The sequence below is a fragment of the Nicotiana tabacum genome, chromosome 14 (genome assembly GCF_000715075.1).
Source record: "Nicotiana tabacum cultivar K326 chromosome 14, ASM71507v2, whole genome shotgun sequence".
NCBI classification, from domain to species: Eukaryota; Viridiplantae; Streptophyta; class Magnoliopsida; order Solanales; family Solanaceae; genus Nicotiana; species Nicotiana tabacum.
Window position 1 is genome coordinate 29,730,438 of NC_134093.1, and position 25,862 is coordinate 29,756,299.

At 35.2% G+C, this 25,862-nt stretch overlaps 4 protein-coding genes across 8 annotated transcripts; 2 read left to right on the plus strand and 2 right to left on the minus strand.

The window, feature by feature from the left end:
• Positions 1–313: 313 nt before the first annotated feature.
• Positions 314–10,561, minus strand: LOC107820954 (protein GAMETE EXPRESSED 2). 3 transcript variants are annotated; one of them, XM_075229450.1, is made up of 17 exons: positions 10,358–10,561; positions 9,946–10,272; positions 9,106–9,444; positions 8,459–8,785; positions 7,734–7,940; positions 7,569–7,654; positions 7,364–7,496; positions 6,731–7,039; positions 6,404–6,528; positions 5,996–6,213; positions 5,695–5,922; positions 4,114–4,343; positions 3,381–3,619; positions 2,187–2,343; positions 1,466–1,623; positions 1,174–1,265; positions 314–622 (listed from the first exon to the last, which is right to left on the minus strand). In XM_075229450.1, exons 1-17 carry the CDS (start codon positions 10,443–10,445, stop codon positions 490–492), a joined length of 3,396 nt encoding a protein of 1,131 aa, XP_075085551.1. In that variant the 5' UTR covers positions 10,446–10,561; the 3' UTR covers positions 314–489. The 3 variants fall into 3 exon arrangements, with proteins under 3 accessions (XP_075085551.1, XP_075085550.1, XP_075085552.1); XM_075229449.1 differs by having other exon boundaries at positions 1,460–1,623; XM_075229451.1 differs by lacking the exon at positions 9,106–9,444 and having other exon boundaries at positions 1,460–1,623; positions 10,358–10,560.
• A 553-nt stretch (positions 10,562–11,114) lies between these two features.
• Positions 11,115–13,262, plus strand: LOC107820955 (DNA-directed RNA polymerase V subunit 7). Its single transcript, XM_016647322.2, has 2 exons — positions 11,115–11,274; positions 12,606–13,262. The coding sequence occupies exons 1-2, from the start codon at positions 11,130–11,132 to the stop codon at positions 13,157–13,159; spliced, it is 699 nt and encodes a 232-aa protein (XP_016502808.2). The 5' UTR covers positions 11,115–11,129; the 3' UTR covers positions 13,160–13,262.
• A 1,230-nt stretch (positions 13,263–14,492) lies between these two features.
• LOC107820958 (DNA-directed RNA polymerase V subunit 7-like) lies at positions 14,493–18,651 on the plus strand. Its single transcript, XM_075229453.1, has 2 exons — positions 14,493–14,604; positions 17,902–18,651. Exon 2 carries the CDS (start codon positions 17,913–17,915, stop codon positions 18,441–18,443), a length of 531 nt encoding a protein of 176 aa, XP_075085554.1. The 5' UTR covers positions 14,493–14,604; positions 17,902–17,912; the 3' UTR covers positions 18,444–18,651.
• Positions 16,902–24,876, minus strand: LOC107820956 (lipoamide acyltransferase component of branched-chain alpha-keto acid dehydrogenase complex, mitochondrial). 3 transcript variants are annotated; one of them, XM_016647324.2, is made up of 9 exons: positions 24,437–24,875; positions 23,531–23,677; positions 22,695–22,820; positions 21,902–22,275; positions 21,374–21,621; positions 21,110–21,198; positions 19,980–20,207; positions 19,754–19,899; positions 16,902–17,212 (listed from the first exon to the last, which is right to left on the minus strand). In XM_016647324.2, the coding sequence occupies exons 1-8, from the start codon at positions 24,629–24,631 to the stop codon at positions 19,786–19,788; spliced, it is 1,521 nt and encodes a 506-aa protein (XP_016502810.1). In that variant the 5' UTR covers positions 24,632–24,875; the 3' UTR covers positions 16,902–17,212; positions 19,754–19,785. The 3 variants fall into 3 exon arrangements, with proteins under 3 accessions (XP_016502810.1, XP_016502809.1, XP_075085553.1); XM_016647323.2 differs by lacking the exon at positions 16,902–17,212 and having other exon boundaries at positions 19,468–19,899; positions 24,437–24,876; XM_075229452.1 differs by lacking the exons at positions 16,902–17,212; positions 24,437–24,875 and adding an exon at positions 23,779–23,889 and having other exon boundaries at positions 19,468–19,899.
• Between the last annotated feature and the right edge of the window lie 986 nt (positions 24,877–25,862).

Below are 25,862 nucleotides of genomic sequence, written 5' to 3' on the forward strand. Positions count from 1 at the left end.
TTGCCTTTACATTCTAGTTTGATTGGTAGTTTTTTTTTGGTAAGTACACGAATTTATTTCATGTTAAAAATAATCGATTTTTAATTGAGTACTTAAATTATTCATCACTACTTGATTCAATTATCATCAATATATTTTGGTAAACGATAGATTTCTCAAATAGCAATTGGTTTGATAGTGCTACGTTGAAAATGTAGTCGCCGGAATATGTGTTTGGCATTGTATGTCTCATATTTAAGAAAAAACCCGATAAATAACCGAAAAAATCGAAAAACCGACAAAACCGAATCGATAAAAAACCGATTTAATTGGTTTGGTTTGGTTCCAATATTTAAAAATCGACTTACTTGGTTTGGTTTCTTTTTAGGGAAAAACCGATCCAAATCGAACCATGAACACCCCTAATAATAATATAAAGTCCATAGAAGTCAAAGTAGTCTTTCAAAGAAGAGCTTCATCATCTTAATAAACTTTACTAGTTTCTTCCAGTTAGGCTGAGATTTCTTTATCTTTTGCAGAAGCTACAGGACTTAGCCCAGAAGTAGAAGTCATTTCACTCGAAGACTTTGAGGAAGTGTTGACAGATTTAGGAGATTCTCCAATTCCAAGCTGTAGGCATGACCTGTATGTAGTTTGCATCATTAAATTTCATGAAATAGAAAGAAAGGGCATAAGACCAAATGCTACTTTGAAACAAATAGCTTTCAGGTACAAGAGATATCTGTTGCGTGGACACTCCAAAATGCTGCCGTACCCGTGTCGGATCCTCCAAAAATATACTACTTTTGGAGGATCCAACACGCACCTGGCGGCATTTTCGGAGAGTCCGAGCAACATAGCAAGAGATACAGCTGGAATAAACTTTCTGAATATTTGAAACGCAACTAACTAGTTTGCTGAGAAAACTCTCTGCTGGTAGCATGTAGTATTACAGATGTAAACACACCGAGACCTATATTTTTCTTGTTTGCTACAAGTATCCTCTATCATCCATCTTACCACAAGCCTCAGTTTTAGTCACTACTTACAGTGTTGAACTTGTTTACAAATGACAAGATTCAAAACTGAAGTTCACAAAATGTTGTACCTTTCCATGTTCAGAAAGGATCTTAACTTCTGAATTCAGTTTTTCATAAAAGACAAATTAGAGACATTTCATTACTATAAACCTACCGTGGATGGAATTTGGCGAGCTGGAGATTAGACAAGGAATTTGAACAGCACCCTCTGAGTCGAGTCATCTTATCAGATAAATCCTCATTTAACTGTAAAATACACAAAAGAACATATCATAGAAGATTTTTTACTCTATTACTACACACTGAGTTGAGTGTGGTATGCGTCTAAAAGATTAATAGAGGTGTCGTGTTGACCAAAACATCAACCCCAGAGGCCAGCAAAAGATAAAATTCTGGCTTGTAAAGAACAATAGCAAATCTTCATTTAATCCCATACTTACACTTACTTCTTGGGAATTCTGGACCTTGGAGAGCTCAAAATCCCGAGGCACCTGCCTCTTCTTTTCATTAAAGAGAACAAATGCACATTTGCATATGTAGAAGAGAAGTATCACACCAAGAGCGAGCACCAGAATGAATTCAGTAAGAATTGCTGATCCAAAAGCTGCAAATCAGATGCAGTATTATTGTCATCATGATAACTAATAGCATAATACATCTGTCAATGCTTCACTTATTCCAATTGAAAACTCAGAAAATTTGCATTGATTCTATAATAATTCTATGCTTCACTCATAGAATCAATGCAATCTTCAAAAAGTTATCGTGCATCCCCCTTTCCATGAAGTGCAGTTTGAATGAGCCAATAAATATATATATATATATATATATATATATATATATATATATATATACAAAGATGTACGTAAATCTCTAGACACGGCAACTCTGAAGGGTATGGAGCATACCGAAACATTTTCAAATCTTAGCTGAGATCTGCAGGAGCTGGAGAAAGCACCTTTCCAGCTAGGGGTTTATAAAAAGCAGGGAAACTGGAACAAAAAAATTGAAGTATTTAGCAGGTGAAATGGGGTTTGTCATTAGGTAAGATAAAAATTTAACAAGTGGGACCTGTGGCAATAGGCAATCACCATGAATTTCAGGAAAAAGAATGCAAATAAAGAAGCTTGTATCACAAAACATTGCACTTTCTGATGCATAACTTACTATGTGCGAATAATGAACTCAGAGGTCTTTCTCTCATGAGACTGACAGAAGCCTCAACAAAATGAGGGATTGACATCATTTCACTGCAGTCTGGGTAGCAACCGTAGTTTCCCATATCATTCACTGTCACGGTAAGAATAGCATGATGTTTATCGCCCTGCAAAGTAACTGACATAGTTATGCAGACAAAACGTGAAACGGAAACAGGATAAATGCAAACAAAGAATGAATCAGTGAATTCTGCAATACAATGAAGCAGTGCAGTAACATGTACATTTGCAAATATATTCTAACATCGCTAAGGACTAGTTTCAACAGATGTTAGTAAGCAATATAAATGCAAAATATGCATATAAGCCCTTATTATGTTCAAAAAATCCTTTTGTAACCGATCAAGGAGTTACAACAAAGGGGGAAATGGGAAAATGTGCAATAAAAACTGTACTGCAGAAAACTATTGACTATCTCAATAACTCTTGATCCCTTGTGGCACTCTGTGCCATTATCTTTGCCACTTCTCAAGTATTGCTACATATACCATTAGTTAACCTCCTGATTCCCTGTATTTCATTGGTATAGCGATTAAGAAAAACAAATGAACTGGAAAACCATTTCACATATTTCAATACTATTTCGTGATTTTTCTTTTTGATCTTCAGTTTATTAACTAATGGAAGAAACAATTTGGGGTGGGGGTGGGTCAGGGAACAGCATACATGCCATCATTTGAAAGAGTGTGAAGAGGAATAAAAAATAATCTCAGATGGCAATGGATTCATTGCAACATCAGAACTAACCTTAACGCTCTACCTCCTACTGATTACCTGCTGTCTTATGAAAAGGATAGTAAGTTTATGATGTGATTCGGCGGAGCCACATGCACCGAATGGGTGTCTACCGACACCCCTTCTTCGGAAAATTATAGTGTAGCTGGGTAAGTTTTTTTATAATATGTATATATACTATATATTGACACCCCATGACTTCTTGGTGAGTTTATTTCTTTATATTTTGACTCCCCTTAATGAAAATTCTGGCTCCGCCACTGCATAGTTGTTGAACCTATTATAGTCTAGGTAGACAATACTAGCAGATTATTCTGAAATAATCTGTCAATGTTACAGGAAAGGAAGGTATAAGTCCAGAACCAGCGAAAAATGATACTAGTAGTAACTTAGAATCTCTGGAACACACCTGATATACCAATTGCTCCAACACACTGTTGCAGTCTTCTAGTGTACCCCGAAATCTAATTCCTTTGGCTTTGACAGTGAAATGTTCTGAGATGGTTACAAATGTCTGAAGAGGCTGCCACTGGTAGCTGGTTTTCAATTTTAATTCAGTCGTGCTAACTAGATCAGCAGGAAGCTTTGTTGAAAGGAATCCAGAACTGACTTCCACGGAGAACATAACCAAGAAACGAGACTTATTCCCTGAAGAAAAAGTTAAATATCAACTTTTTAAGATTTAAAGAGGCACTCGACTATGTCTCAAATAAAAGTAAATTATAGTATCCCTCTCTCATATCCCGAAAGCATCAGCAATTGTAAACGACAGAGGACTTGCATAATAGAAACTAGTTTCAGTAGAGCTACCAGAAGAGTGAAGAGGCAAACGCCACAGCTGCCAGATATGGGAGGTTTCTGTCCAGAAAGCAGGTAGTCTCTTTTTTTCCATTAGAACGTGAAATGAAAATTTTGATGAAAACCCCACCATTTTGATTAAATAAACTACAAATCACTAGGCAATATCCAGAATTCTCACGTACAACTCAGTAGTGCAGAATTAGCACGACTCTCATCCGTCATTATCCATTTAATTCACAAACTATTAACTAATTCAAAAATGGCACTATATCTCCTTTCTAGTATTAGCCATACATTACGTTCCCGTTGGGTTGAAATTTGGATGCATTACACTCACGTACCAGGATAATGCAGTAGATCTGGATCTCCAACAAAAACAGCAGACTTATCCCTCACTCTGGTAAAAATGATTACTTCTTCACTCCCTTGATCCAAAATAACAAAAGGAGGGAGATTAATGAATGGAGGATCATTGATAGGTTCCACCAATATCGGAATATCTAACTTGTTCTTTCCATTTTTGTTCATGGTAGAGACTTGAATTGCATCAGTTCCGTAAAAGTTCTCATCTCTGATTCAAAGAAAGACATGAGACTTGTTAACACAACATGCTTAACCCTATTGAAAAGTTATTAGTCATTCTCTGCATTTTACTAGATGTCTGCACTTATGTCAACAAGAGAGGGCGCGTCCCCGGTTTTTCCAATTCTGGGGAGGAGGTGTCTACAATAGAAATCCTATTTTATCATTTAAATACATTTAAAAGACAACGACTATGAAATAAGAGGAAATTAGATAGTTCTGTTCAAACAAGAAAGGAATAGGAAGAGCTGATAAATGTTGATACAATCAAACAGTTCATTATGATTGTCAAAAAGTATTGGTCTCTTTTACAGAGACTTATCGCTAGACGCTGAAGTACAAACAGATAGCCATCTATTCAAAATGTGCAAATCTAAGTTAAGCGTGACAGTACAAGAAAAGCAGTTAGAAGTATCCTCCTCCTGATAGTGTAAGGAAGAGAACTTTTGCCAAGTTCATCAGGAAGCCATAGATTTTCAACCTGTTCTGAATACTGATAGAACAAGAATAGTCTACCTGCATAGCTCTATCAATAACTGGTGCATTATAACGAAAAGCTAGCACAATGTAATTGGTAGTCTCTCAAAAGGCATTCTCAAAGTGGCACTTTGTAAATAAAATCCCCAAACATATACATTCATTTTCACCTACCATGTCGCTTTAGTAGTGAGAAGTGCTTCTATTTTTCCTTTCGAAAAACAAACATCATTTTTACTAGAATAAGATTTACCATCTAATATGCACATTTAGTTAATTCTAAACTGGAGATTATTATTCTCACCCATCATTCTACTGGATTTTACATGTAGTTCCAATATCTTCTACAAAGAGCCTACGGTATTCTTTGGAACTTTTGGAGAAGTTAATGTTCATAGGAATTAATACTGTTCCGGCAGATTTTTTAGTGTAAACAAATGTAAATAACTAAAATGAGTAATGCATAAACAATTATGAGGTAACGAGGAGTGACTACTACCTGAATAGAGAAGGGTTATGTAAGAGTGGGTGGCCTAAGTGTTGGGGGAACAGTGAAAAAAGAATGAAGTGCTATATATTACATACTTTGGTGCTTTTTTTCTTTGATTGACCTGGTAGGTGACCAGAAGTGTTATTTTAGGATTGTTTTGAAAGAAGACTTAATTTGGGAATAAATTTTTGAAATGGTGTTAGTTTGGCATAAGCCCCACTCGCAAAAGCTACAGATAGACAGGGATGACTTTCCAATTATCTAGAAAAGGACACATCTTTAGAAGCAAATAAAAACCATCTTACTAGCTTCCGAAGAGAGACTGATTCAGCAGATAAATAAATGGTGAGAATTTATGTGCAGATAGCCATACCCAAAGTACTGTACCAACTGAATGGCAAAATTGATTTCTCCTAGAGAACCTGTTAAAGTTAATTCAGTAGTCTCCCCAACCTCGTTGGATATAGTAGCAATACTCCAGCTTGGCTTCCAAAATTGCATTAACATAGGAGACAGAAAGACGGTCCCAGACTGTGCACTAAAAGTAATGCTGATATTCTCAGTTGAATCTGAATAGATGATCTCAAGTCCAGGGAAACCACTGCGAAGTTAGCAAACAAGATTACAGACGCTTAGACACCAAAGCAAACACGAAATAGTGAGTAGAACTTTACCCGAACTGTGGACTAATTACATCTTCAGTTGCCAGTAATTGACTTGGAACAGAAACAAACTGAGGAGGGATGCTTAGAACAGATATATCCACACCACCTGACGCGATGTTCCCATTCACATCACATATTGTATAAGAGAAAGAATCCCTCCCATAGAATCCTTTGAAGGGTGTATATCTAAAGAGACGCCCATACTGAAGAGTTGAACCATGACCTGGCTGTGCATGGAAATTTTATTAAACTATTTTATATCCTATGTAAGAGAACATGTCTAAACACATATTTGTACGCCTACTGTATTCATAGAAGATAATATCCATCAAGTTTTTTTTACCTCTCATTTTTAGTTACAATACAAAAAAGTATATATTCTTTCAATTGTGTAGTCCCAGTAGACTAGATACCTACCTTTGAAAATTCAAAAATTGTAATGTTATGGCCAGCAAAATAGTCATTTTCCAGAGCATCAAAAGCAATTGAGTCATCCTCCCAGACCCAGACTGAATCATTCTGTACTCTAGGAAAATACTCACCTGAAAGGCAGAAGAATGCCTTATGTCAGATGAATGGACAGGAAATGTCTGTCAGATGAATGGACAGGAAATATCAGGCCATGAAAAGCAAGAAATTACCATTTCAATGACCATGTAGTTGAAAGATTAAAGTAGTAATCCTAAAAGAATTTTATCGTATCCTAAAAGAATTTCATTTTATGTTTCAAAGAAAAGAACTCACTAGTGTATACATTCACACCAAAGGGGCATGGCAAGAAACGCATTCCTTCAAACGAGGCACATAACTCATAGGTGCCAACATCCTTTGCCATGTAGCTGCCATTATATGTGCCATCCTTATTGTCAACAAAAGTCCATGTTGAAAAACCTGATCTATTAACAGAACCAATCTCCAACTTCAACTTTGACTGCTGTAAGAGGACTGGATTAGAATATGAATCCATGAGTCGTACTGTGATTTCATTCTTTGTCAGCTTTGCTACTTTTGGACTGAATTTCACAGGTCCAGAAAGAGATATATTAACTTTGCCTGCACCAAAGCAATGAAACATCAGAGAAACTTGAGAATCAGAAGATCCTTGCATCACCATTGTCAATGAAGTTAGACAAGTTAATGTACGGCGTATACAAAATAATGTTTGGCTGGATGGACATTGTGTTGTGAAATATTGGTTGATTTTCTCAAGCAATACAAAAGCTGTAAAGTTGGGATTATTTCTAGCCACAAAAAAAAAAGGTTCTGATATAAGCACCATCTCTTCATGTTAACACGAAAGCGCTTCTTTCCTAGTTTAACTACGACAACAAGTATATTTCATGAATATACATATATATTAAGAGCATAAACATGTACCTGGACTTACTGCCTTGCTGAATGGATGACCACCATTTAGAGGAATATTTCCACAAAATACACGAATTTCATAGATTCCACTCTTCTCTGGTATATAACTAACATCAAAGGCACTAAACTTCATGCTTCTTGGCTGCACCCAAAATAACTATCAGTTCCATCTATTCTAAAGCCCAAAATAAAGAACACTATGAAGAATTCTTACGTCAAGGTTTGTATCAGCCAGAGTAATAAAAGCAAGTTCCACATCATTTTGTGCACCGCAATTCAAATCCATACCACATAGAGTTCCTATTATAGAGAGACAAACAATCAAAAAATGTCAAGGTAATGTATTCTATTTACCAAAAATGAATTCTTAGTTTAATACCATTAACCATCTTCATTGGATGTATGCTTGCTTGTGTATGATAGGAATCAAATTCATTCACGATTTGTACTTGTAGGCTTTCCAACTCAATAAGTGACGGATATAGATAAGCATCCTTCAATAAGACAGAGAACCTTGCAGCTTCACCAGCAACAGAGTCATTTAGACCCGAACCATTAACAATACTATTCATTCCATCACAATAACCTATAAAATTTGAAATTGTAGATCAGAAGCTAAGTACCAGAAATGTACTAACTCTGATGCATAGCTTCATACACAGAAAGAATATCAAGATGACAAAGTATCTGAAGGTAATTATAACGGCACAAGAAACTTATTCAATTAACAAGCAGTTAAAAGTTCAATCTAGTATGCTAGAAGAGAGAGGAACCTTTTCCCATTTCAAAATATCCTTACCCTCATTTTAGAATTATTCACAAGATTACCTGCTCGCAAAACCTCCGACGTGATTTCTTTTCAGTGAGAAGCTTCTGTGAGTCTAAAATCTAATCATATGTGAATTGTAAAGCGCTAACCATGTGACACATAAGAAAACAACTGAAAGAAATAGCTCCACAGATACCTAAGCTAAAAACGATAAAAGGAATGCATACAAAAACTAAACATTCAGTGCAACTTGTTGATATGAGAGGCACAGTAAGTGTAAAAAGGACAGAAACCACAAAATGTAAGCGGCAGAAAATGTAGTTATGCTAAATCACCTATATACACTGTAAAATGGAACGGCATAGTTGAGATGGAATTATTCATCTCTTTATGATATATCATAAGCTTGAAGTCCCCTGGTTCTGTTAGGCTGAAGGAAAACAACTGAATACCCAGGCCAACCTGCTTGAATTGCATATCTGTCACGGGAATAATCAAATTTGTTCCATTCTCAATAACTTCAACATCAAATTCATAGAACCCTGGAACAAGATTTCCATATTGATCATGCTGGTGAATAAAACCTTCCATCAGAGAAAATATTTGGAAGTACTTTGTTTCAACTTCCCACTGCAACAAACATTTTGAAACATCCAGAGATCCTGCAAGTTGAACCTAGGAGTTGGTTACTCTCCAGAGAAACATACACTAGAGCAAAGGGCAACAAAAGTATCCACCAAAAACATGTAAAAGATAGAGTGAAATAAGTTTTTGTGAAAATAGAAGAAGAATCAATTATAGCTTTAACAATGTGCAGCATTCTCTAATAAGAGTTGAGAAATTTCTAAGAAATAGACCTTGAATAGGACAGAGATGAGCTTCAGGTCATATTAGTTTAACCAAATGATCAGTATCGACTTTCTCCAAGATTGTTGCCAGAACTATAAAAAAATATTATTAGCCTTATGCTTACATGAATCACCTGGGTACACTATGAACATTAGAGGACAGCCCCTCAATGTTTGGTTTTCTCCTTGTACATGAAGTAAAAGATTTCCAGCAGTAGCTACAACAAACTCTATTTCGAGATAACCAGTTATAGCCCATCCTTTATTGGTGAAATTGAGCATAGTTGCTACGGGACCATTGAAAGTAGATATAGATAATGTGAAGTTGTAAGAGTTCAGTCCTTCACTAGCTGAAGAGATATTATTCCCAAATGCATCTTTAGGAAGAACCATAACTGAAGCTCTCGTCCCAGCTACAAACTCACTCACTCCATTATTCCATGACACCACGCTTGCAGATGGATAAATTTTACCTTCATATACACAACATAATTAACTAAGGAACATATGAAAGATAAAAAGCCGCTGACTTTAACAGAAACTTTACAGCGCGTGGCTGAGAGCCTGAGACATATTTGTCATTAACTTCATTAGACCAATATGCAAGTGAAGCATATCAAATTAATCCGACAAAGAAAAAACTGCTCTACCGGATGCTTATACACAACAACAACAACAACAACTAAGCCTCAGTGTCAAACAATTTGGAGTCGGCAATATAAATCCTCACTAACCATGTTACTTCATACTATAAACTTACCTGAAGCCAATAATATACGAAATAATATGTACTAGAAGTTCTTTATATTTCCTATGTCATACAAATCTTTGAAACGCTAAACCACTCCTATAGTAACATAGGACGTAAAGTAAAGTGCTTATACACCGCAATAGAGGATATGTTTAATTGGCCGAATTTATGTACTATAGTCAACTATGATATTTCAATAACAGGAATTAGTGAAAAAGGAAACCTGGAGTGACTTGAAAATGCAGGGAAGAATCAAAGACATTGAAGTGATCATCAGTAATCAGCACATTGAACAACCCGGTCATGATGGGAACGAAAGAAATCCTCCAATCCCCAAAATTCCCGCCAAAATTAGACGAAACCCCAGAAATGTAAGAGCTGTTTCCCGTCTTATCATTAACACTGATGTTGGGATTGAAAGGGTGCTTGAATTTGGCAGGATCAAATTTTCCAATAACTTTGACCATTATGGTTGCCACAGCCCCAGCCACAAATGTATCATTGTTGTCCACCCAACTAAATGCAAAACTAGGAACTGCTGCTACATCTTCTGCCAAAAGAGAAAAAAATATTCAGAGGAGTGTGAATTTACTTATATACATAGTTGTATTTTGTGAGTGAGGAGTTAGAACTACCTGATAATGAGAGTTGATGAATTAAAGGGGGAAAGAGAGAGATGAAGAACACTAAAAAGATGGTATAGAGGAGAAATTGGTTCGCCATAGATGAAACTGAACTGATTAGAAAGAGAGCGGGAGAATTTTGAACGGTTTACAAATTACAGGAGAAGTTGGTTTTCTTATACATGAATGCTTCGTGCGGTAAGGGAAGTTTCTTTCTTAGGAAATTTGCACTTTTGTAATTAAGCATTGAATAGTACACTTTGATCCTTTTACTTGACAATTTACAAATTGAAATTAACGATCAATTAGTTCTAAAATAAATTTAAATATATTATTTTTTTAATAATCGTAGTGTCCGGACCAGCTTGCGCTTGCTTTGAGATTCTTGTCACCTCACAAATAACAGTTAAATCTGTCAACCAAAACTTAAATATATCATATTCACATGTATTTGAGGGGAAAATATAGTTAAACCTAATCTTTTGCAATTTGAATGAAAAAAAATAATAATCCTAGAAAAGCTTGTGTTTATTCATAGATCTCTCTCACACAAAATGAATTGACTAAAGAGGAATTAATTCAAGGTTCAGAATGCTTAATAGAATATCAGAAATTCAGAATGACCGAAATTAATTTTTTTCTTAAAAGTGCCCCTATAGACACAACGATTACATGCAATAATGCAAAAGGACAGGTGTCATTGAGAGAAATGAGAAGGATGCTTTTAACCCCCAAAGTCTCTACTAAATCAATTTCAGTCCCTCCATTTATTTAACGTTCCTCTATGATCCAACATATAATTTGGAGTACCCACACTGAACCAGAATCCATAGCTCACGAGTCACGAAGCTACTGTTCCCTCTACCAACTCCGTCTCCCCACAGTGCCGCTCCGCCGTCGCCGCCGTTTGTCATCTCCGTCCAGAAAAGGTTAGTCCTACTCCATTTCCTTCAAATAGTGACCACGATTCTTGTTTTTCTTGTGCATTTTTTCTATGTTCCGAATCTTTCACATATTTTCCTTTACTTGCTATTATCGATCATGCAATCATATAGCCCTAATTTCCTCTATTTTTGCTCACTGCTCCACACTCTTTAGAAGCCTAAAGCAAAGGTAAAGTCTCATTTTGTCTTTTGTCACCATTATAAAATTGTCTCAGAAACCCTTAAACCCTGCAAATTTTACCCTAGCCCCAGGTAGATATGGACCAAAATATGTTTTTTTTTTTTCATCTTATTATTTTTTCTTCTTTTTCTTTTCTTAATTTACCTTTTTGCAACTGTTATTGTCTTCGTGAAATGACTTTACTTTTTGCATTCATCTTTGATTGACTCTCAGAAAATGCTCGTAATTTTGAGAGCTGATTAAAATAGGGGACATTTGATAAATTCAAAGTTGGGTTTTTTTCGCCTGTTACCCAAACGCCTAGGCAGAAGGATGGATATATGTGTTATTAATCTCGGGTTTAAGTTTTATCTACTAAACACTATATATATAATTAGACTGGTTCAAAGGTTTGCCACCCTCTTTTCTTTCGTTACCAACTCATGCTGATTGCTGAGCATAGACACTTAGCTGCAGTTGGCTTCTAAAATTGGCTTAATTCTTCGAAATATTCTTTCATTGTCTGTGGGAAACTCCATTTCACCACTAATACTTCCAATTGGTCGGTGTAGCTGATAAGGAGTTGCTCAGTTACTGATATTCACTAATCATTATAATCTTTTTTTAAAAGTTTCATATTGGTGTAAACACTCTTATTAGAGATGGAGGGTTTGTAATATCTCATAAATGACGTTGTTGCAATAGCTTGATTGCTTTATTCTTGTATGAGCTGATACAATGTGTAGTCTTCTATGTTTGCCTATAATGTTTCAAGCTAATCTCTGCAACTTATTTTTCTGAAAAATGGCTGATACTGCTAGTTAAGAACTCAATTCCCAGACCCCACTTTATTTCACTGGGTTTGTTGTTGTTGTTGTTGTTGTTGTTTTTGCTAGTTAAGAACCCAGCGCGCAAATCCTTAGTATTTTAATGTGCCACTTTGTCTCTTACGGTTCCCTATCCAGTACCTCTTACAAATCTGCTCCTGATGGATAAAGTTCAGTAAATGTGCATTGCATTTCTTATGGTTGTGGTATATGTATTTCCAGACATTCTCTTGAACTTTCATACTAGCATTGCTGCATCTGCGGGGTATCTTTTTAAGGCCCAATATTTCCCTTGTTTTGTTACCCAATGTGTTTTCATTTGTGAACAGGTCATTTAAAAATGTATTTGAAATCTCGGTTGTCATGGAACGTGATAATCCCTGCTGAGAACCTTGATATTGAAGGTTTAATGCTTCAGAAGGCAATTGTTGTTCGCCTCTTGGAAGACTTTGCTTCCAAGAAGGCTACAAAGAATCTCGGTTACTTTATAGCTGTCACTACAATGGAGAAGATTGGGGAAGGGAAAGTTCGACAACACACTGGAGATGTGCTCTTCCCTGTGGACTTCAGTTGCATTACCTTCAACATATTCCGTGGAGAAATCTTGGAAGGGGTTGTCCACAAGATCTTGAAGCACGGTGTCTTTTTAAGATGTGGCCCCACCGACAAGATATACCTCTCTCATCAGAAGATGTCGGATTATAAGTATGTGCCTGGAGAAAATCCCATCTTTATGAATGAGAAGATGTCAAGAATTGAGAGAGACACTGTGGTGCGTTTCATCGTGGTTGGGGCAAGGTATGTGGAGGCGGAGAAGGAATTCCAAGCAGTTGTGAGCTTGGAAGGTGATTACCTTGGACCCATCTCACAAAGTTCTGTTTAGATTTAGGTTACTTGCCATGATTGGCTCATTTTGGACATAGACCAATGACATGTAAAGCTAACTTCTGTAGCTATGTATGTGTTTAGTACTGTTTTGGATTGAATATGACTATCTGTTGATGTTGCTGATGACCCTCTGCGAAGTTTAGTTTAAGCCCTCAAGTGATTTTATGTAAATGTTTGAAGGCATAGGATGTCTAAACCCAAATTCTTTAACTCTATGGTTAAGGTGATAAACCTTTTAATACCTGAAATACCCTTCCAAAATGTGTAATGCTCGTTACTGATTTCCTTAAAAATATCTTAATACAGTGCTGTCTTCCCAGATACTTATACTCCATGGGCAGGTGTTCAAAAGCCCAGCAAAAACAATAGTAAATGCTAAGTGACAGATTGCTGGAATGTGCTTCTCTCAAAATAGTGAAAAAGCATAATCCCTCGGACAAAACTTCATCTTGATCTACAACTTAAAAAGACTTAGAAATGTGGCAAACACTCTAAATCTTTTGGGCAAAATACAAAATTGATCGGTCGGCCTAAACTATTTGCATGCATTAGACAAAAGTGTATAAAATATGTATATATGTATATAAATACACACACGTAATATTTATATATATCAGACTATTTTTTTAGAGCGGCTAAAAATATACATTTCTCCTTTCTTTTTGCTCTTGCCCTCTCAAATTTGACCCTTAGATCTAACACAAGGGTTAAATGCATTGACACTTGTAGATTGAACTTCGCAAAAAAAAAAAAAAAAAAAAAATGGAACGGTGATTTAAAAAAAACTGAAGTACATGGTTTGTGCATTTTGCTGCCGACGAGCTGAAACAGCTAAAAATACTTCAAACAATAAACATGCCTTTTTGACATTATGGCGTTTAGATTTAATATACTTTTAGTTAAAATTTTATTTTAGTCATATTTTTCAAAGAACAATATGTTTGAATTAGATTTTGAAAGAATTGATTTTGTGTATGTTAGATGATTATTTTTGTGTCTAAACCAAAAAAAAGAAACATCGAATTTTCAAACTACAGAAACACTCATACCAAATATAACATAAAATTATTGCAGATTACTACTCTCTGCTCAAGCACACCTTTAGAGAAGAAAATCGAAATATGCTGATGCTTACTATTTAATACTCCTTATAACACATACAGTAAGTTATTTTTGTTGACACAAAAAAAGAAAAAAAGAAGAAGTAAATACCACTCTGTAATCTGTAGACACAACATTTGCATGTAAGGAAGGACTAGTACTAGTATTATTCCACTGCTAGAGAAACGAAACGGATGCTACTTTTGATACTTAACTCAAAGTTCCGTTAATTTCCAATTATGGAAGTTTTCCGTTTGGATTGCCAAATATAAAATAAAGTAGCAGCAAACACACTAGTAACAGCTCACGACTCCCACAGTGCCACTCCGTCCAGCAAAGGTTAGTCCTTTCCCTCCTCCTTTCAAAGAGCGACCAGAATCTCTTCTCTTTTTTTTCTTGTGCATTTTATCTAATGGTTACTTTCTTTCAAGTTGTTTTTTTTATTTGTTAGCATCGATAATACAATGCTATTGCCCACAATAGCGTGAAGCTTCTTTCCTCTGTTGGACACCCTTTTGAAGACTAAAGCAAACTGCTCTTTTATGTTTGACACCATTTAAATATTTTACAGTATTAACTGATATGACCTTTCTTCTTGCTTTTTTGTACTTGTGCTTGTTACCATTGTGTTTCTTAGTTTTCCCTTTTTGAAGCTGTTATTGTTTTCATCAAAACCATGTATTTGGTACGATGGAGAACATCTTCTACTTATTCATTCAAAGGGAAAAATGACTTTCTTAGTGTATGGTCTTCTTCAATAGTCTATTTGAAAGGGTTTTTAAATGTTAGATTGTTGGATAGTGAGACAAATTCTTTCTTCTTTTTTTTGATTTTTTTTTTAATAGCTGTGGTGTCTAGGCGAGCTTGTGTGTACCTAGACTAATTTAACGGGGTATCTACTACCTACTATCAACACAAGTACTAGGTAACTCTGTCCACCAAAACTTGGACAGATGGAAAGAAATTACACCTAATGTTTTTTGTCCCGGAATCTAAACCTGAGACCTTATGATTCTCAACCTAATTTATTGATCATTAGCCTAATACCTTTTGGTGCTGGAGAGTGTTTTCCTTCATACCAGACGCACTTACTTTGATTGAATTGCGGAAAATGTTACTAATTTAGGAAGCTAATTAAAATAAGGGCATTTGATAAATTCAAAGTTGAGCTGCTTTCAACATGATAAGCGTAGGGAGAAGGATGGGAAGGTATTGTTTTCGCTGTTATAACTATGTTTTTATACTAACCTTTGGAATTGCTATTATTACTATGTTTTTATACTAACCTTTGGAATTGCTATTATAGTGTACAAACTGAACTGGAAAACCGCACCAAACCGAAAAGTCAAACCAAACCGATTAAAAAACTCAATTAGGTTTGGTATTGAGTAAAAAAACCCGAACCAAACCGACATATAAATATATAATTTTTGTATATACTTTTACGATTTTATATAGAATTTTCTTTAAAAAATGTCTAGAAATATTGGGGATTCTCTTGCGGGATATAATATTTAATAGTATATGAAGTGCTCCATATTTATTAACCTTAAATAATGGGTTGTATGATCACTTTCTCATCCAGTATTACTGAAATGCGTCAATCTCTTTGTTCTTCCATATTCATATCATATGTTAAGATCTATTAAATTCTTATATCTTTTTCGAATGTGAAGTGACTATTATTATTTAGGTATCATATTGATTTTTATATTTAATTACTAAATTTGGTTAACCTTGAAAGTGTACATCAATAAAACATTATTGTCCGATAACTAAAAAAATAACTATTATGCGTTACTAAGAAAATTCTCCCATAAGAATATTTTAATAGATAATATGTTTGTCAATTTTTTATATTTTTATTAAACATATATTTACTTATCAAAAATTTAACAAAGTAAGATTAAAATAATATTTAAGTAACAAAAAACCCCGAAAACCCCAACAAAACCGAACCAATCCAAACCAATATAGTTGGTTTGGTTTGGTTTTGATAAAAACCGAACCAACCCGGTCCATGTACACCTCTAATTGCTACACATACGCTTTTGTTTTTACTTTTTACTGAGGGTTCGAATCCCCATCTTTCCACGATTACACATGTTTCACTTATGTTAATGACCGAAATATATTTGTTTAGCTGAAAAAAGGTTGCTATTATTTCTGATATTCATTTTGAATTATTATCTTCAGAAAAGAAAATGGTTGAAATACTCTTATTAGAGATGAAGGGATGGTAGCAGTTGCAATAGCTGATTGCTGCATTTGTTGGGAATAGTAAGCTTAAATGTTCAAATGTCTAGATTCATATGTCTTTTAGTTATCTTAGGTGCATGATTTTGCATTATTTAGGTATGATTTCTATATTATCAATGTGGCTAGGTTCATAGCACCATGAAAGAGGTCTGAAGAAATATGTTTAAAGACTATTAGCACCTATAAAAGCACCCTTTGTAATATTATCTTATAACTTATAAGAATGGAGTCTTTCAGAATATGACTATATATTATGGTTTATGTTTATCTCCCTCTTCTATCCTCTTTGTGCCTCCTACCTTATACACTTCGTGGTCGTTTGGTAGCTGGTTAGGAGAAAAGTTATCCATGTATTGGGGGCAACATAACTTACAGTATTTGATAGCCATTAGTTATTTTGTACAAAATCCAGCATAACTAATACCATGTTTGGTTGTCATTTTATAATTCTACATAAATAATATATGTATAAGTTATGAGTCAGTCTGTGTATTATTTTATGCGGGGTAGAAGATGGAATAACTAATATATGTATTAGTAATACATGGATAAAATATTGAAATGACAAATTTACCCCTATCATTTTACACATAAAGGTTTCCTTCTATAGATTGATTTGTATCAAACCCTTTGGAGAACAAGCATGGAGATACTGATGCCTCACAGCTAGGCTCTTCCTCTTCTCAACCTATTAGCGACAAAATCAGTAAATAAGTATTTTACTTTAAAATTTATATAATGTATATCAATTTCTAATACAACAAACCAAATATTCAAAAAAATTAATCCATGCGTAACTAATCCATATATAACTAATACCTGCATAATTATTATTTATTCATGCATAACTAATACATGTATAACTAATACCTGCATAACTCTAATCAACAACCAAACGACCCCTTATTATAGTCAAACATCATTCTTGTATTAGGTGATAAACTGTAACACCTGGGAGTGAATTTGTGTGATCTCCTGGGCTTTTCTGTGATGTTTCAAGCCATTCTTTTGCAACTAACTTGAGGAAAAGATGTCAATGCTAAGAGTTAGGAACATATAGCTTGTAAATCCTTAGTATTTTGATGTTCCGTTCTTAGCATGTATACTACTAGCTGTGGTTACTGTTTCTCTTTACATGGATTCTTCTCTGTTGTATTTCCTTTTCACGACTGCTGTGATTATGCTTTTCTTGAGCAGAGTCTCTCGGAAACAGCCTCTCTACCTTCACAAGTTAGGAGTAAGAACCCCATTTGTAGGACTATACTGAGTCTGTTGTTGTTGTTGTTGTTGTTGTTGTTTATTCTTAGGATGTATACGAAGTGAGCGTAGCCCCATATCTTCATTGACCATTGCTCAATATGTTTTGATTTGTGACAGGTCATTTGAAAATGTTTCTGAAATCTCGCTTATCATGGAACGTAATAATCCCTGCTGAGAACCTTGACGTTGAAGGTTTAACACTTCAGAAGGTGATTGTCATTCGCCTTTTGAAAGACTTTGCTTCCAAGAAGGCCTCAAAGAATCTTGGTTACTTTTTAGCAGTCACTGCACTGGAGAAGATTGGAGAAGGAAAAGTTCGAGAACAGATGGCTGGTGATGTGCTTTTCCCTGTGGAATTCAGCTGCATTACTTTCAAGATGTTTCGCGGAGAGATCTTGGAAGGGGTTGTTCATAAGATCTTGAAGCACGGCGTCTTTTTGAAATGTGGCCCCGTTGATAATATATACCTATCTAATAAGATGATGTCGGATTATAAGTATGTGCAAGGAGAAAATCCCATATTTATGAATGAGAAGATGTCAAGAATTGAGAAAGGTACTGTGGTGCGTTGCATTGTGATTGGAACAGAGTATAAGGAGGAGGGGAAGGAATTACTAGCACTTGTGAGCTTGGAGAGTGATCACCTTGGACCCATCTGATCATAAAGTTCTGATTAAAGATAGACAGTAAAGCTAAGTTCAGTAGTTATTATATCATCATGTGTTTAGTACTGCTTTGGATTGGATGTGACTTATATCTGTTGATGTTGCTGACACTCTCTCAAGTGTCTTATTTTCTCATTTGATTGCTTAAGCCCTCTAGTGAATGTGTAAATGTTTTAAGGACATAGCTATGTTAAAGTGATGAACCTTTTGATACCTGAAATACCCTTCCAAAAGTGTCTAAATTTCTCGACTTAAAAAAAGGACAGCCCGGTGTACGAAGCATCTTCCATTTACGCAGGATCCGAGGAAAGGTTGCACCCCAAGGGGGTGTGATGTAGGCAGTCTAGTCTAATGTAAGCACCAGTGGCTGATTACACAACTCGAACCCGTGACTTATAGGTCACACGGAAAGAACTCTAGTGTTGCTCCAAAACTCCCCTTCTAAATTTCTCTTAACTGATTTCTTTAAAAGTAATTTCATATATTGCTTGTCTACCCAAATTCTTATATACTCCATGGAGAGGTTACTAACCTTTGTTAACATTCAAGTTAAGGGAAAAGTTAAAGAGACTCTTGGGATGCTTTGCTAATTCAAAGCCAAATGGGAAAAACAGCTAAAACAAAAACTAAAAGATCTACTTGATCCATTCTTGTCTACAACTTAAAGAACTTTGCAATATACACAAGTTAATAGCTCGCTCTTTCGTTTTTACTCTGGCTCTTTTAAAACTTTTGACCCTTAGCCAACCCTGAAGTATATGGTTTGCGCATTTTGCCCCTGCCAAGTTCTCAATTGAACACACTCCCACAAGTTGTCTGGCTACTAAGAACTCAGAATCAGTCGTAGTCAAGCTGAAAGAGCCAAAATCCACTTCAAACAATAACCATGCCTCTTTAACATTATTACGTTGAGAGTAGAATACTTTTTAGTGAAATCTAACAACTGTTTTTTACGCCCCGTTTTTTTTTTCCCAAGAGCATTCTTTTCAACAATGACATGTCCCTCTTATGCAACGGATTTACTAGTAAGAAACTTTCGTTGAACTTGAACAATGTTTGCAGGTCTATAACATTTTTATAGAAGAGGAAGCTGACTACCACAAATGAAAACAAAAAATTAGAAATGTGGGAAATGTTGCAAAAGCTATATAGAGAATAACTTGGTTGCATTGAATGCTAACACTATGGTTTATTAGATTAGTGATTCTATCTTTCAGGACACCTATAAGCTCCAATTGATCTTTGCACCAACAATGAGAAGGAAGGCACCAACAATATGAGCCTTTAGCTTAGACTAGACTTACATTCTTTCCGATCAACTTCCGGAGACGAGAATTCATCTTGTATGCAACAGCAGGAGGTCTGGCTTTTCCACAAATTTTTTCCAGTCATTGCAGAACCTTGCAACAGTTGCTCCATCAAGAACTCTATGATCTGCACCTATATTTATCTGAAAAAACGGAAACATCCCATATGAGATACTGAAACGAAAACGTCTCGTTTTGATGCATTGCACGACAATTAACATACCGTCATGATTGATGCAGGATACACATCCCCATCTTCAGTAAACTGTGCAATTTTCTGAATCCGTCCTATTCCTATGATGGCAACTTCAGGTGAATTTATAAGCGGGGAACCAAACTTTCCACCAATTCCTCCAATATTGCTTAGAGTAATAGTTGACCCTGATATATCATCAGGGCTAAGCTTGTTTATCTTAGCCAACTTCTGTAGCCGTGATAGCTCCTTTGTTATCTGTAGCACAAAAATATATCCAGTTAACAACTCCGCTCAAAAGGAAGCAAAGACATGCATTTAGTAGTGTATACATACACAGAAAAGAAAAAAAGGAACTGATCTTGGACTATGAGAAATAGTACTCATCACTGAGGGGAGGGGGGAAGGGGAGGTAGAGAGGGAAAAGTCATGTTTTGAGATTACATAGCCAAAAGTCTTCTCAACCTCCTTTCGCACTATGGTAAGACAGTACAGAAAATGCACACAGAGGAATTGTAACCTTTTGCATTTTGAGCTGAGCAAAATTTCCACCAGGACCAAAATGTCTAATCGTAACCTTATTCTCTGGCTTAAACACTCAAATGAGAGGAATTGCAATTTTGAACACGTAAAACCAAATTGATTCAAGGATAATACATAAAAGTACAAATAAACTGGCCACGCTTACTGCCATCAGATCCTCCTTTATCAATTCCTCCAAAATATCTCTTAACAACTTCTCTATATTGTTCAGCCCAAACTAAACATTCTTTCTATTTCTTGATTTTCTATAATAATTTACACACTCATAAAGGATAAGGCTGTACCCACATCATACGACATTAAAGTAATACGCGAACAGAAGAATCCACAGAATAACCGGGAACTTCTACAATTCTTAAACCTTTTTTATTAATAATTTCAGCCTCCAATATCTTCCTCCACTCAAGTTTAAATATGTCAGATGCTCCTCTTAACAGTGTCTTAATATTGTCATGTCAAACTAGGATTTAATTAAAAAAATGCGCTTAATAGACTATAACAAGTGATGTAGAGATGTAATTATATGAGGGGAAAAAAGAATATATAGAAATGTCAATTCAGTACAGAGTAGACTATGGCAAAACTTGAAGTTACTGGGGTAACAGATGCCAACTGACCTCCAAGATTGAGAGAGACTGAACATTTTTTATGTTTGGAACAACCAAACCATTTGGAGTAGCCATTGCTATTCCAATGTTGTGGGACCCTAGATCATGGAAAGAAAAAATTATCATTAATAGGGACGAAGAATGCGTGAATGACGAAAAGAAAATATTGTAGCAGCTTATAATGCAAAATCATGTAAAGCGAGCTATTTTTACTACGTCTATGAGCACGGGAACATTTGAAATCGGAAATTCAGAATTTTGCATTTGATATACCTTTTAGGATGACCTCATAGGATTCCTCATTGAAGCGACTATTTAGCATGGGATGAGTAGTTAAAGCCATTGATAGTGATTTTATCAGGACCGGAAGGAAAGTGTGCTTGATCTCCGGATCAGAATTCTCATTCTGGAATGATTTTTTCAGCTCCACAACTGCATCACATTTCATCTCTTCTACATAATAAAAATGTGGAATTTTCGCAGCTAATGTCATTGACTTAACCATGGAACGCTGATATCCCCTGTAGAGTTTAGGAGCCAATAGCAAACTGTGAGTAGAAAATAGAATGCAATACCTCCCTAGTAAAGGAATATCAATCTCAATTTTTCCGGCACAAATTGTCCGTGCATTTTACAACACACTAGAAGAAACTTGTTCGAAGAACACGCTTTCTATCAACAAAAAAGAATGTTTCTAACTAATGAAAAACTATGCCCCATCTGCATTCAGAAGTTTCGAGTAACGTATGAAACAGTATAGTGAGCTAGTGAGTTTGAGTTCTCTTTATGGTAGTAACTAACCTTAGCTGAAGTGTCTTATCTTCATATCCCGCTCCAATGAGAGATGAAACCTCTGAATGTTTTTGTTGTGCACATGCTAGTGCTTCATTAATTAGTCCTTTTTGCATTGCATAATTTGTAACATCCTCTTTAAGTATCCTTCCATCTTTACCAGTTCCAGGCACATCATTTATGTCTAAACCATACTGCTTTGCAAGATTGCGGACAGCAGGTGTAGATGACACTCCATCAATCTTGGATTTTTCAGGCACGGAGCTGATATCACTTGAGCCAATAAAATCAGAGTCCAGTGATGTCATCTTTTCTGAAGCATCAGAAGTCTCAGTAGGCTCAGGAATTTCATCAACGGCAATCTTCAAAAGTGTTTCCCCAACCTACAAAATTTGGTAGAGAAGATGATATAATGCAAAAAGGGCTCATTTCTTCTTATGAACGACATTTTTGCTCAATTTTTCTTACAAGCATAGTTCCAAAAGCACACCACACATAAAAAGTAGTTTTCTATGTAGCTGATCTTTTAAAAGTGAGCCTATTCTCCATCTTCTTTGCTCAAACATTTGAGGATATCTTCAAACTGGATGGAAGTTATCATTCTTTTTTAAAAAAAACTATTTGAAAGTGTAAAAACAGAATTTGGTCATGAAATTCCCACTATGAGATTAACATCTCCAACTACTTCCTGATCTCATCATTAAAGTGCAGTTAAACAACCAAATCCTCAAGGCAGAAAGATTAAATACCAGAAGAATTTCAGTGTGGTTGGTACACAGTGAACACATTATGTGTGTTGTACCTTTACAATGCTGCCGGGAACATGAACAATATGAGAAATTTTTCCTTTGTAACGACTTGTTATTTCAATTGTTGCCTTGTCACTCTGAACTTCACAAAGAGGTTGAAATTCTTCAACCTGGTCCCCCTGCCCAAAAACAAAAAAAGAAAATCATCAGAATGTATTATATAAAATGCTTTATAGACTAGTAATTATGAACTAATCAGCACAAAGTCAGCAATCCAACAAGAGGAGATAGGAGAAGCGATAAAAGGCAGAGAGACAGGAGGGGGAAGAAGCAGGTACTCCCAAGTCATTTTTGCATACAAAAACAGATGTTTTTATGCTGGAATACTATGCTGTTGAAATCCTGATCGATAAGTGAATAGAGGAGTATCGAAATCTCTTAAAACAAGAACCCAACATACTTAACTCATCCCACAAAATTATAGATTAAAAAAAATGGGCAGAGCATTAAAGCCTAAGAGAATTCTTTTAAACAAGAATCCAGCATATACTAACTTGTATGACCAAATCGCAAATGAAAACAGTGGGTAGTACTTGCTAACTTCTAATAAGAGAAGATTACAAGGACCAACAGGGCAATGGCCAAAATCATGAGGAGCTAAACATCAATTGCAGTTTGTTAAACGAGTATGGGCCTAGAGATGTATGTAAATTCTACTTCAAGGTATAATTGGCTTCAAATTCCTCACATCAAGTTTAAATTTTAAATCAAGCCAAGCAGTTGGGAGTCCAATTGCATGTTTTTAGTAACATAGCTGAAAATCATTTACTAAAGGAGAAAAAGTATGGTGTGAAATACCCTATTATATTAACAAGAGACATTCACTAACCTCCTGAACAAACCATTTGAGAAGTTCACATTCAGCAATGCCTTCACCAGTTTGCGCCAAAGGTACATCAATTACTCCACCAGTAGAAAGATCCAATGCAGCTTGAGTTGAAAAACTACACCCTCTCGGAATAAACCAAACATTCGACTGCAAAAAAAATACTGGCATAAACAATAGGTAAAAACAACAGAACCAGAGTTTTGCTAACCTACAGAGAAAATAACTTCTCAAAAACTATTGCATAAAACCTGCATCAAGAACTTTTGATAGGTTCAAGAGGAACTGATGCACAACAGACAGAACATGTTGCAGAAATAGAACAAGTGAACATTAAATGAGGGAACAAATTCCATGATCTGACCAAAATGCTACTGATGATCCTTAATCTTAACACCACTGGATGAAAAGAAACACCAACTTTAGAAACTAATCTACACAAATTTCAATTCTGCCTATTACTTGAATAGATAAAGGGCAGCCCGATGCACAAAGCATCCCGCGTTCCGCAGGGTCGGGGGAAGGTTAAAAATGCCAGATTACAGCCACATCAAAATCTACAATCCTATATAAGGTTGCAGCATTTCTCTAAGGCCAGTAATATTTCCAATTTACTTAATTCATGTAGCTTTATCATCATAGTCAAAAATTTTGATATTCCCACATCTCCATATGAGGAAAAGGGGGTTGAGGGAACAAACTAAAAAACAAAAAGGCACTGGAAAATTACCCTTTTGAATATTCAGTTTGACAAGTTCAAACAAAAGTGCACACACATCACTCAGAATCCACCACTAAAGCAAAGTACTCTGACATACAAATAATGGTAAAAAGCTTATGAACACACTCACTTACCTTAAATAAAATAAAAATAAAAAAAGATAAAACAAAAGCAAACTAAATTGTCACCTTACTAAATGAGCAATACGGCGTCGTATAGTTTCCAAAGAAATGAAGTTGAGACTGAATTTTCTTGCCACTGCATACAGTACTAACAGGTGTCACCGGAGCTGCCACCGGTGCAACAGAAGACTGAAACCACCGGCAAATACTCTGCCGGACGGAATTCCGGAGCTTACCCTGATTAATCTTCCGACAAATCATAGTAATGGGAATTAGCGGAGATTGTGTTTGTGGGGTTCAACTATTTTTTGGGTCAGCAAATCAAGAAAGTGAGACAATGTGGACAAGTACAACTATTCTGTGCTGCTGAATATAAATATTTGGTGTCTGTCTACACTTTATTGCGTTGACAAAATTAAAATAAGTTACAGTAATGGAGTAAATTTTATTGTGGATTTTTCAGAAACTTTTTGAACATGATTTTGCTTCAAAAACGAAAAGGGCTAGATATTGTATATGTTACAAACTCTTTTATACTATTTGACCAAATTTATCCCTATCATTATATTATCGGACAATAAATTTTTAAAAGTCACCCCTCGATCCGTGAGAGACCCAGAACCTCCTAAATCATTTTAATTTATTAATTATGCGTCTTGGTCCACTATTTTTAAAATAATTGATATTTACCTGCTATCTGAATTAGAGAAAAAAAATAAGAGAATTTTTTTAAAAATAATACAAATATTAATAAACAAAGTATAGTTATTTGAAAATTTTAAATTAGGTAGCTTGTCTAAATTCTAAAAGTATTTACAACATCTCAATTTTAATGAATTCGTTGCACCAAATATATGGGAACTTTGCAAGTATTAGTGATCGAACTCTATACTAACCAGAAATTGACAAAATATATTTGAATATAATACATGTACATACATGATGATTAGCTACATATAATTCACAATAAATAGACCCACTAAATTCTACAGTGTATATATGATTGGAAAAAAAAATTAAACCAATCGCAAACCCATTATTGCAAGAAGAAAAGTGGGTGCATTGATAATTAAAAATATTCATGAATAATTTGTATAGTCTAATAATTATAGCATTTACATCAATAGTAATTCTTGAAAATAGTAGAGCAAAAAGAACAACAAGTGATTTAAATAAAAGAAATTTAAGAGATATTGAATTACTTAACATATCAAAGGGTAATTTTTAAATATTTGTTGATGATAAAGATAAATTTGGCCAGGGATAAATTTAATCGGATAGTATAATAAATGTTAAATGTAGATAATGTTCGACAGTTGACCGTATATTTGGTCTTTTTCCCGATTATTTTTGCACTATATTATTATTATACTCAGAAAAGGACAAGCAAAGATCAAAAAGAAACACAGTGTCCAACTTTTACAAGTAACTCCTACGAAGATTGCTAATCTAGTAATCTGGGGGATCTACAACAGTTCTAGTCATGTGATAG